Genomic DNA, 13,207 nt, shown 5'->3' on the forward strand with positions numbered 1-13,207 from the left:
TTTTTTGGAAACTGTGTGTCTATGAAATTGTAATTAAAACAGTTTTTGTAATATAAAGCATAATTACAAAAAATGTGGTAATGCTTGTGATTAGAACTATCTGTCAAACTGTAATAAAACCATACACATCCTTAAAGTGAATGCATATACATAGGGATACTTACGGTACACACAGATATGATGTGCCTATGTTAACACAAATATGATGAATGTGTGTGTGTTGATCTGTCTCAGTGTGTCCAGTATCCTGCATCCATGCACAACAGCACATGTGTTTACTCTCAAGGCGTTTTGTGGGACAAAATAATAGGGTGGCGAATGGGTGCAGGGAAACGCATTACGATGTCAAGAGCGACATCAGCAGTACTGGCGGTCAGCGGACTGGGAGTAAACAGTAGCCACAGGGGGAGTCATCTATCTGAAAGCAATTACACGCCAATGCACTATCACAATAACCAGTGGTTACAATAAATAATACAGTGGGGAATATGGATGACAAATAGCAGTGATGTGACAAAGGTGTGAATGGATTGGCACAATGAAGGTATTGATCACTTGTTAGAATAAATGATACAGTGTGGTATGAGGGTGATAAATAACAATATTTCTGGGAATGAAATAGAGGGAACAACAACACTTGATTGTGTAGCAGTGATTTTATATTGGTCTTAAACTCTGGCGCTAATACAAGTTTTGTGCGTGTTGACTGCTGAATGACCATAATAATCATAAAACATCATGCTTGGGTTATGCTTGACCGCTGCAATTTGTTGTTTGGCTAAACTTACTATAGCAATGGTGTGGACCAGCCTGATGCGTGACAATGTCAGGGTGATTACTGCTGCTACATTACAATAACAAAATCTTCCTGTGGTTTTAGTGCTGACTGTTTAGAAGACCACGGTTACCAGCTTTGGTCAGAAACAATGCAGAGCAAAGGTAGCTCATTAAAAACTTTTTTAAAATGACACTGTGCCCCCTGAATGAGTATCAGTCAGACTAATCCTGGTTTGTTTTGATTGGTCGAGTCTGGGAGCAGACTTATTCTAAATTATAATACCTACCATGCACTGTATATTAGCGCTGTTTTAACAAGACATTTTGACAGTAAATAAATAAATATATAGAAATATACTTGTCTTACTTTTTACTGTACATAAAATGCCAGCCACTAAATGTACAGAGCTGAGAGTATGGTTACAAAGTACTAAAACATATACAGCAGAAACGCATACTCTTCTATGAAAAACTCAAAAGTTCAACTACTTTTAAACTTGAAGAAAACAATGAGGGACAAGGTATGCTCAATCTTGTAAAGCGTGGCAGGAACATTGCCTGTGGCGACATAACGTACTGTGCAGTGGTTCTGCTGCTGCAGCAGGGTGGGGACATCTCCTCCGATGGGCATCTGCTTGGCCAGCTCCTCATCCTTCATGCAGATCCACCTCCACAGCTCCTCCAGGAGGCCTAGCAGGCGGGACCAGCGTTCAGCGCTCGCCTCCAGATGGGCCCTGCCAACACACACAAGATTCACTCAAACTGTTATTATGAGGTAGGCATTTTCATCTCTCCCTGTTGAAGCATATATAGTCTTATACTGATAATTAAGTTTAATTAAATAGTAACTTCTGTATTTTTCAACCTGGATCCTGTTCTATCTTGTTATTTTTGTCTAAATGACTAATGGAAACAACAATTTTTGAAACCGGTCCAGTATTAAGTGAGAGCACTTTTGCTGGTAGCTGCAAAACAAGCTGCAATATAACCATTTGGGGCATTTGTTTTGGCTTGTGCTTGTTTTTGCCATAGACAGTTTCATATTATTATTTCAAGTCTCTGACAACATTATAGAAAGGACCTCTGGAAAGATAGTCCTTTTTGTTAAAGAGTAAGATCCTTTTTGTTTAACCAGACACAGCCTAGATATTGCTATCAGCAAACCCACCAGACTCCATTTAAATAAGCAGATGTAGCAGATGCAAATGTAGCATATAAATAGCCAAAAAGCTGCAAAAGAACTCCCATCTAACTTGCAATATCACTTTTATTTGTGACGTTAAAGTACAACACCTTCATCAAGCACACCTTTTGCAGCTTTTTGGTCAATCTGTCCCTCTCCGTCGCACCTGTCTCATTGACCATTAAAGATACATTGAAGCCTGATTAGCAGTCTCACTCAATACTGAACCATTATTAAAAATTGTTGTTTCCATCCATCACTTACACACAAAAACATAGAGAAATTGGTTCCAGGTTGAAAAATATATGTTACTTTTTAAAAGACACATCTGCAACACAAATGTTTACCTAGCACCTATTAGACACTAGATGTTTGTATTTATACAGAGGCTATGCCATATACATCCTCTTATTTTTTTAAAACTGATTATATAAAATGTTTTTGGCTTCTAAAAACATAAAAGATAAAATAAACAAAAAAGCCTTTATTACAACAAACACCAGTAAAAGCCTGACCACTGGAAGGAAGTTGCTGCCCTTCTGGTGTAGGTACACAGTCTACTAATTGTGTGGGTGGTAGCATGCATGCATTATGTGTTGATAAGCACTTTTGTTTTTCTCCTCTCCTCCAACCATAATGTATCTGAACACTGTGTACAGAGACCTCCTATTTCAGCTCGCCGAGTTAGCCATAATTACACATGTACTGCAATTAAGGCATAATGGGCTCAGTACAATCAACACACACAGTATCCCACCTCCCACACACACACACACACAGATCTCTCACTGTCTGTTTTTCCTCTCTCTTGTCTTCCTGTGGAACAAGTCCAACCTATTATGTCTGCACTGCTTGACCTTGACCCACCAACTCTATCCAGCAAAGAATCTCTCCCCACCTCTTTTTTTTTTTAAATTTCTCCCCAGTTTTTCTTCAGCCTCTCTGACCTTTCCCCCTGCCCTCAAAGCTTTGTTGTGCTCCTCTGCTGCTTCTCTCTAAACCCCCTCCTCTTCTTTGTCTTTGAACATCTCCATCTGGCCCTGTCAACTTCACTTCCACCTTCACTGTCTTCACCCTCTACATCCCCACCCATCGCCAATCTTCTTTATTAATGCCAAGGTTGCGGCTGACGCGGCATTGTCTCTGTCCTCAAAAGTTTATGTGCCACTGTGGCGGCTCTCGTGTCCTTTTAGAGCTGTATTTTATCCCCGTGATCCATAGGAGACATGAGGAACACAAGAGCTACTGTATCCGTACAGCTGACAAGAAAAACAGTAACCTACTTTAATATTCCACAACAAGCTGTATGTCACGTGGTTTTCTTTGAATCCAAGACGTGTAAGTCCATCACGAACACAACATTTTCTTTTCAAGAGCTGAGAGTATTGAATGCTCAGTCAACAGTAAGGGAGATTCAGTACATTTTAAGTTACACACAAAGTGAAGTGTATAGGTGAGCTGCTGTTAACATGTATCTTGGGTGATCCCGTCACATGTGGATAGCTCTCTGTCTCTCTCACATGAGTCTTGAGTGATTGCTGGTAACTGAATCTTACTTCCCTGGTCTATATGCAGATAAACACATGATTGAATCTGTTTGTAGAAGACCAAATGCATTGTTGTTGTTTTTGACCAGCGGGAGGTTTGTTGTGCTAAACACACACATACAGCCTTTGTTTAAATGAGTAAAATCTTTCAAAATCCTTGCTCAGATCTCTTTCTCTCTTCTTAATCATGATGACACGAGCGCTGCTAGAAGAATACTGCTGCAAGAGTGTGAGCTCCGTACTGTGGATAGTTGGTGTGAGTCCACCAGGAAGTGACAGGGCTAACTATTAGGATCACAGCTAATGTTTCTTAACTGTTAATAATGTGTGTAATGAAAAAGTCAAGCCCTTTCAATTTTGGTATGACTCTGCTGGAACTGTTTAACAGCTGCTGATGTGTTAGCCTGTGCTAACCAGGCAGATGCTGAGCTGATCATTTGCCGGGAAGAAGGCAGCTCCAGAGACAGTCCATGAGCTCTGCGTTAAACCTGTATAACAGCAGCATCAGAAAGTTTTCTTATCCAGTGAGATAACCAAGGATGTCGGCGGAGTAGGCGGTACTTTACTGTGTCCCAGGACATATCAGAGTAAACACTGCTGAGAGAAAGTGGCTATATGCTGCCCAGACCACCTCTGAATGTTGTCTGAGCAATCTGAATTCAAGATGCATTGGTAAGGGCAATAGCACCCGTGCTCACAGCTTCCTTCTTGAGATCCAATCACTGAGGATGCATGTTAATACGAGGTGTACACAGGGCCAGAGTGAAGTGGCCTTGAACTAAAGCTGACTCTTAATTTGTGCTTCATGGGAATGGACATTTTTTTTAGAGTGGAGAGAAAATCTCACCTCTTTAGAAATACTTACGGCTTCTTGGAGATTAAGTGCTTGGCATTTCAAATAGGATTTGGTGTTTGCAACCTTGAGGTCTTGAGCTTTCTCTTTTTTACTTTTTGTTTGTTTTCTTATCTAATATATGCGAATTACACTGGAATTACACTTAGAAACTCACTGCTGCAACATGTGAGTCACTGGTTGATTCAAGTGGCAAACTAAGGCAGGGACCTTAAGTCTACATGTTTTTTCTCTTCAGACTTGAGAGCAGCAAAGAGCAGAAAACTGCAATCTGAGCAGTGTGGCCATTAACACTAGAGAAAACAAACATTTCCATTTGCAAATACTGTATGGAGTTTAACTGACCGGATGTTTGCCGATTTGACCTTCAGGTCACTCCAGCGTTGGTTCATGTCATCCAGTCTGTGTTGGAGAAACACAGCTTCCTCTGAGCTGCCCAGAGCCTTGACCATCTTCGACTTGTTTCCGTCCACACTCTTGTAGATGTCATTGTGGGCATCAATCTCAGCCTGGATGTCCTATAAATAAAAAGACAAAGGATTATTGTCATGAGTGATCATTTTTGTCTCAGCAAATGCATAGTCAAGGGCAGCAGTACAGCGAGGTCTTAATAAAGTTAACCAATATTGGACGTCAAAGTCTTCTAGGCTGTCACAGTTGATTATTCATGAAGCGAAAATAAAGTTAAATTTTTGTCGCTAGTCTTGAGGGAGTTCACAGCATACTGCACACAACATTTCCAGAAGGCAGAGAAGTTTATATTTTCATGAAATGCCCTTGAGGCAGTTTTTGACTCTTTGACTAAAAAGATTTTAACTTCTACCCTTTCACTGACTTCCAAGGCCCACCCCAACCAGAAGCAAGTCCCTAGGCAACGTCTGCCTCCATACTAATGCTGCATTAGGTTGTACCAGGGCTACACCAAAGCAAGCTTTGCAATAATTTAATGCTGGGATACGGTATGCAATGCTAATGTATTGCAGTGCTATTCCAAAGTACTGTGGTTATATGTGTGCACGGCTGTGAGAAGCCACTATATTCAATACTGTGACGAAGTGCAATTTTTCCATGTGTGTGTGTGTGTGTGTGTGTGTGTGTGTGTGTGTGTGTGTGTGTGTGTGTGTGTGTGTGTTTGTTTGAGTGTCCTTAACGAGGCAGCTCTATTACACAACTACATCTCAAAGGATATATGTGAGTGTTTGTGTGTGAGGGTGGAACCACAAGGGAGGATGACGCAAGCAGAGGATCCTGTCAAATGTTTTATTTTTAGATGTGTAAAACTGCTCCATTTTCTCCTCTCTCTCGCTCTCTAGTGGGACTCCCCTCAGTTCAACACATTTGAACTGCAGATAAAGGAAAGACTCCAATACCGTATGGATGACTGTAACACTGCCTGCAGCACAGACACAGACTTGCAAATGGGACAAAATGAGTGGAGATAAGAGAAGTGTAATGAGACCTATAGCCAACAAGATGCTAATAAAAAAAATATGTTGGTCATTGTGTGTGAAATGACCCATCTTCAGCGCTTGTGGTTGCTGCTTGTGTATCCCTCTTGTTGCATTGCAGATTGGACATTACTGTATGCAATCAGCCTCTTCATTTTACAATTACTGCAAAACCGCCTTATCTAGGAAACTGAAATTAATGTTGCTGCACTGTTTTCTTCTAGTCACTGCAATATTAAAATAAATTAACAATTATAAAAAGAGGTTATTAACTCTAATTCAAATGAGTCCTCTCAGCTTTCACAAATCTGTAAATGAAGCAAATGTGCTCGGAGTTAAAAATGTCTGTAAATTAGATACAGTTTACCCAATGTGCCTGGAAGAAGTGACTGCTCATTACCAGTCAAATAGCACATGTCACAAATAGCTACATCCATCCTGCTAGCCACAGTGCAGGCAATGGATCATAAACTGGACAAACTCTGTGCCTGCATCAGTTTCCAACAGAATTTTAGGAACTATAATATGCTTTGTTTTGTCAGCTAAATCCTGGACAGCGTCATTCAACCAGGTGTCCATATGTCCATCCAATGGAGCAGAGAAGAGAAGAGGAAGAGGCATGTGCTTTATGGTGAAGGACTGGTATGACAGTTCAAATGTGAGATGCTGTCCTGTTCCTGCACTGCATGGCAAATAAATACTGCTAACATGCTGTTCAGAGGCGGCTGCAGAGGTGGTGCTGCCCATGTTTGGTAGGAGTGCATACGCAGCCATTTTGTTGAGCTTTAAGATATGTAGGCCCAAACAACTGTGACCCAAGCTGTCAGTGCATGAGAGATGGAACCAATCAGAGTGTGAAGCACGTTCCAGGACACAACCGTCAACATCACTCAAGACATCAGTGAACTCACCGACTCTTTGGTTTTTCAATTTCAATTTGTAAAACAACCAAAGCAACTGTTACAAAGTCTGCAATCTAATCATTCCAAAACCAGAAACTGTAGATTACTATAAACATCCAGAATGCCATGAACACACTGCAGTCAGTCTGGTAACAGAGATGATTATAAAGCAGGAATGTCCTGCTGTTATTATGTCTTGCCGCTCTTTATAAAAGGTATGATGGCAGGATGTGAGACTTGTCTCACCCAGAGCAGAGGTAGTAACAGAGCTTAATCAGTGTCTGTGTAAAAGGGACAACTAGCAGGAAGGGACCATGGCTGGGTCCGGTAATGACACATTGACGCCATGTTTTGTGTGCAGCCCACCATTGGGAGCAGCTAGCAGCAGTTAGCGCCCAACTCAAAGAAAAAGAAAAGCAGTTGAAAATGTCAGCGAATTGGGGAAACAATGATGTCTGGGAGCTCCTTACCCTCCAAGCAGAGGATGAGATCAACCATCATTTAAAAGGGATGGTGAATGATGTTTTGAAAGTGCTGTTGATGTATATATTATGCATCACACTAGATGCTGACGCTGTAATGTTACACGTCACACATGTTACGCCTGTTTTACTTCTGAACTCTACAGTCCTATATGAGCTGAAACCACAGCTCAGCTCCTTCTAGAGAAAACTGACAAAACAAAGTCCAGCTACAGTAAAACCAGACTACACACGAAACAACTATCAATTACCACAGTCATGGCACAGTGCTGCAATTTACTGAATGCCAATAGCCATTTCACAAAGGCTGGAGCAAATCCCTCCACTGTGATCTGCAAGGATAATCACCCGCTGGCTTTTTGACACAAATCAAATGCCTCTTAAAGGTCATAGAGGAGAGAAAGTGACAGAGAGAGAGACAGACAGATGAAAAGAAAGACAGAAGGACAGGCAAAAAGTAAAAGACAGTCATTCTGTCACTAAGCCAGCTGGCTGTGTTTCAAGTCATTTCCCAAGTGCTTCCCTTTTCTTTCTCTTTAACACCTCTACTTCCCTTGGAAGTTAACACTAACTGCACACACACCAACACACACACTTATACACTACACAGCCTGTGTGGGCATACTGAGGCTCATATATTCATTTACAAAGCTCCCTTTAAATTTTCGTCTCACCCACTGAAAGACTTCTTTGAGCCAGTGGTTTATGTAAGTCAGTGTGTATCCTGGGGAGGATGGATCACTTTCTGTCTCGTGCTCTTTAACACACACACTCTCACACACACATTATTCCACGGGTCATCATATCAGCTATAAAAAGCTTCCGTTTGCCACTATTTCATGTTTTATTTATGGTTTATTGATGGAAATTAACTTAATATAGGGCTTTTAGTCCTGGCAAAACAATCTCAAATTCAGCTCTTTGGCTTCCATACACCTACATACACACTCACACACACAGACAAGTCAGCCTTTAACTTTAAACTAATTGTAAAGCTACTGGAAACAGTAAAAAAAGGTCTGCATTTATGTAAGCAAGTGGCACACCAGATACACACACACATACACAGACACACACATACAAACTGTACAGTACATTACACAAGCAGACAGCTACTGTACCAACTAAACCAAATGAACCACTACCTCTGTGATCAATGTGCTGGTGTTTATGTATGTATGTGTGTGTATGTGTGTGTGAAAGAAAGAAAGGCAGCAGAAAGGTTAATGGGTTCTGAATATCATGCACACTGTAATAAGTGATAAAGATTCGTCGACTTTGGGCTGGTTGGATTGCAAATACGATGTGACAGACTTTCCCATGGCAACTGAAGTTACAACTACTACTTAGAGCTTTATGAAGGATAAAAGCATTAAATACACAGTTAAGCTGTGCCTGAAGCAAAATAAACATAAACACACTGTTCTTTTGATGATAATTTTGCCCTAAATAAGTTTTTCCCATTGACAAAAAAGAATGACCCTCACTGGGCGAAGCCATGTTTGTCTTTAGCCTGTAATGACACAATTACTGTAAAGGTTTGCTTTGACAAATTAGGCTTAATTCAAGGCTCTGGGTCTCATTCTATACTAATTCTCTCTCTGCATGGTAGCGCTCTCTAATAACTAGCAAAGCAGGCCAGAACCGATTATTCCGTTTTAATGAGTGCAATAATGACTGCTCAGACCTCATAAAGCTGACTACATTAGGTCCACAACTACAAACACAAGGGGAGATGGAGAATGAACGCTGACTCTGTTTGTATTCATGGTGTTTAAAAGACTGCATTCAAAAAGCCACTGTGAGACCAAAGCCCAATCCATTTCCTATTTTACTATCACCACTTGTTTTCCAGTGCCGCCACAGAACAGAGTTAAAAGGCATAGCGGCTTATATCTTCATCTGTGAAATGGGACAACCCTTCAAGATTCTCACACATCATCAGTATTGTCATCGGTGGCATTTATGTAAACAGACGTGACTAAGGGTATAATGGCATTTGCCATTTAACTGATAGAGATAGAAAATCATGGACACTTACGATTAGTTCACCACCTAAGTTTCATTATATCAATCGATCAGATAAGTCGTCATCAAATAGAAAAGAACACTGCTTCATTACAAGGCCACCAGTGGTGCTCTGTGGTAGCAACCCAAGCTCTTACCTTGCCAGTATGCACTAAAGTTAGAGGAGCGGTAACAAGTGCAGCAATTTAGCTGCTGGATTTTAGTAAAATTCTGGGTGTTATATGCCTTATAAAGGGGGATGCAACATGGAAAATGGTTTAATGTTAGCCAGCTAGCATTAGCATACTAGCAATTCTTTTTGTTGTGTTTGTTATAAGAAAAGAAGCACAATATATTGAACTGACATTAAACAAATATAATACAATGGCTATTAATTATTTCAAATCTTAATGAACAAAGAAAAAAACATTTGTGGTTTTCTTTTGTTGCTTATGCTGATAATTTCTCAGAGCACTTGATTTGGTGTATGCCTCTGAAAAAACGCAGCTTGTAGGGCCATGTAGTCCCAACAAGACTCAGGACACCCTACCTCTAGAAAGGAACATGCAAAACAGAGGGGTAATGGCTGAGTGGTAGTTGCAATGGACATGTTGGGATTAAGCCCAAGACCCAGCTGTCATCAACAATGCATCCTAAAATCAGTAGATATATACCTGTTCAAGCTTTCTGAGCAGCTCCTGCAAGCTGAAGTTCAAGCCAATCATACTGGAGCGCGTGCACGGACTCCTCCTGCTCCCTCCAGTGCCTACATGTTTTCTACTGTCATACAGGTGGAAGGCTGGCAAGGAGTCGACACAGGTAGGTAAGTCCTCCAGTGGTTCTGGTCAAAACAAACACCTTTAAAGTCAGGGCTCGGATCAATGCTAAATCCACAGTATGAGCAAACTTGAATCCAACCACAGAGAAACCAGGTAAAAAATTCAAATGCAAGAGGGTCAAATCCAGGGAGCAGTCCCAAAACAGGCGATTTACACACTTCACACACCCCTTGGCAGCAGTTGTGCATGCATGCCTGTGTGTGTGCTCGCCAAATCCTGCCACATGTTCGTAGCATCCTCTTGGGAAAAGCAGCCAAGCTGTGAAGGGGAGTTGACAGCTACCCTGCGGTCATGCTTCAGAAGTGGGACTAGGATTAACGGGACGATTGGTGCTACTGGAGGTTTGACAAAGTAGAGGCTGGAGGCTGACAGCTGAGTTCCTCTGGCCAAAAGTGGGGTGCTAAAACTGGGGGAGAAATCCAACAAATCTTGGGTGGAGGTCTGCAAAGTGGAGATAACGGTTTGTGTCTTGCGGGACGGGCCGGCTGATGTAAACCTCCGAATGGCCGAGGACAGGTCTGGCGCTCTCCTTCAACTTTGCTATACTCCCCTTCCTTCACTTCCCCCTCTGGGCATGAAGGAAGCTGTTTACACGATGTCCAGCAGTCCAACCCAGGGCAGGGCTGGGGCATTTGCTCTCAATTACTCTGATAAAAAGCACTCTATTCCTGCCAGTCACACAACTCTACACCTTTCAAGAGGAGAGACGGCAGCACAAAGAGGCACATGGTTTGCCGGCTCGTTCCCCTGAGTAAAAGGTAGCGGACTCAAAGAGACAGAGACACCTCAGTGTCTGCCTTACTACCCACCCCTCGGGTCTCCAGCCCCGGTCTGGTCTCGCTCTATCACACCCTCCTAATCACTGCCATGACTGGGCCACTTAGTCAAAGAATGCCTTCTTCTTTTTCTGGAGCCACGTGTTTGCAGGGAGCTGCCTCAAGACTCAGCGTTTAGCTCCTGGGTAGGTAATCTGACTCGCCGGCCAAGTCGAAGCTCTGCTGATTATCTTTCTTTGCCTCTTGAGAGGGAGGAGAGGTTGATCTGTTTGTCATCCCGTTTGTTCACCTTCTTCTCTGGGACACGAAAACTTCTTCAAAAGTTTCTTCTTTGGTTTTTTGCTCCCATGGGGGTCACACAAAAACCCAGGCTGGTGTCCACATCGCTCTCTCCTCTTCTCCGTTGCTCTCTCTGGCCACTAGACCCACACTTTCACACAGCTGTTTATTATTTTGATCAGTATCCTCCCTTTCCCCTCCTCTCTCTACCTCTCTCCCTCTCTCTCTCCCCCCTAAACTAACTCGACAAACTACACACCCACTTCCTGAGGCCTGTATAAGCAGACAGCATGTTGGAAAAACGAAAGTTTTGGAGGAAAGTGAGAACTTCATATAAAATTTAGAAATAAAATAAGAAATATTCAAAAGTAAGAATTGCTAAGATGAAACATAGAAAATAAGCACAGTGTAAGATGACAGAAACAGAGGAATAAAACGAAAAAAAGGACATCTGGGAGGGTTAAAAGAAATAAAGTGAGGGCAGAGGCCCAAATGAATAGAGCTCCACGAGTGGAACTTTCTACCTGTCTAGCTTTGAGGTGATGAAAACATGCCTGTTTTGTTAAAAGAATAATTTTTTTTAAAAAAAGTTTAGGATTGTGGGGTCAGGACAGGGCAGATATAATCTTCTGCACAGAGAGCATTATTCATGCATTTTAATCAATGTACAACACCTTTCCTAGACAGCTCTTATTTAAATTTCTTCGAAATCTACTGAACTACTCAAGCCCGTTACAGTTCAGATCCTACAATTTGAATACCATCAGCCCGCAGAGGACTGCATTATGCAAGCGCTGCGAATCCTACTATAGAACAAAGGCTAAACGCTTTAAATGAGTCTATGAATAACCTGTTTGGAGAGGCTGTGGTCTGTGGGGTTTTGTTGAAGAGATGCAAGTATTAAATTAATGCATTCCATATATTAAACCTGCATGTGGAAGTTTTTGTGTAATGTCTCTGTGTGAGTGTGTGCTTGTATTTTGAACAGCAGGGAAGACATGTGGTGTGCATCAAAGACACACAGACAGATGGCTGTTGAGTGAGAAAAAAAAGAAAAGATACAATGCAACATTGCATATTCATAAGTGAAACACTTTGAAGTTCGTTTAGCTAATTAAAAATACGTACATACTCCAGGGCCTTAAACTGCATTTTTGATGTATGCCGACAAATATATACTACTTGAGGTCTTTCCAGAGAAGAATGTGAAATTAACTGGTGGGAATTGGCACATTTGACAAGCATAACTAATTCAACCATGAGTGGCAGATGAGATTAAAGGGGAAAATAAGAGATGAAACAACCTTTCTGTGAGACAACTCTGGCTTACCAAGGGTTTTGATACTAAGTTTGTGCAATCAAGTCCAAAGACTGTCATTCACAAAAACAGCACTTATTAAGAATGTAATCACACACATATACGAAGCTTGGGGCTGGAGATGTGGGGGTTAATGTTGGGCTACATTACTAAACTAAGCGGATTAGGACCATTACAGGAGTAAGAATGTAATGCTTCCAATCCCTCAGGCACAAAGAGGGGAGGAAAGAGAAGTTGACTGATTGAGAAGAGAGCAGCAGTGACAACAAGGATCACTTAAACCAACAGGAGGACAGGGAACATGAAAAATACATGATAAAGTAATAGAAGTCATCAAAGCAGAGTAGAGAATATGAGAAAAGAAAGAGAGTGAGAGAAAGAGAGCACTAAAAGGACAGAGAGAAGAAATAGGAAATAAAAGACATAAAGAAGCTCCACAAAGCCGCAAGAAGGAGGAAAGAAAAGGTTGAGGCTCTTAATTGGAAAGATTTATCCAATGTAACATCAGGATAACACAGAGTTAGGGGACATTTTTTTTAAACATTGGTGCGTAACATAATGTAAAGGTCAACTGAGTCAAAAACCTTTCCTCTCCTTCTTTACTCTGGCTGCTCTACTTTTTTGTCCGCGGAGACGAGATGTTGCGTCAGTGTTGTTGTGACTGACTCAGCTTTCCTGGCCTTCAAATCTGACAAAGATGTACTTTTTACGCAAGCCTTGTTAACTTTTATAAAAATAACTTCTTGTCATATGTGATGAAACTTTCGCTGGATGCACACAGTAGTACATGAAGCAG

At 41.5% G+C, this 13,207-nt stretch overlaps 1 protein-coding gene across 6 annotated transcripts in view; it reads right to left on the bottom strand.

The window, feature by feature from the left end:
- The window catches only part of utrn (utrophin), a 238,861-nt gene that overhangs the window by 94,780 nt on the left and 130,874 nt on the right, over positions 1-13,207 (bottom strand). For all 6 annotated transcript variants that reach the window (XM_042503021.2, XM_088089085.1, XM_042503024.2 and 3 more), the window contains 2 exons: positions 4,706-4,878; positions 1,355-1,511 (listed from right to left, as the gene is read on the bottom strand). In XM_042503021.2, coding sequence (XP_042358955.2) covers positions 1,355-1,511; positions 4,706-4,878 — 330 coding nt within the window. The remainder of the gene's footprint in view (positions 1-1,354; positions 1,512-4,705; positions 4,879-13,207) is intronic.

Source organism: Plectropomus leopardus, chromosome 16 (assembly GCF_026936395.1).
Source record: "Plectropomus leopardus strain MGB_pleo_1.0 chromosome 16, ASM2693639v1, whole genome shotgun sequence".
NCBI lineage: Eukaryota > Metazoa > Chordata > Actinopteri > Perciformes > Serranidae > Plectropomus > Plectropomus leopardus.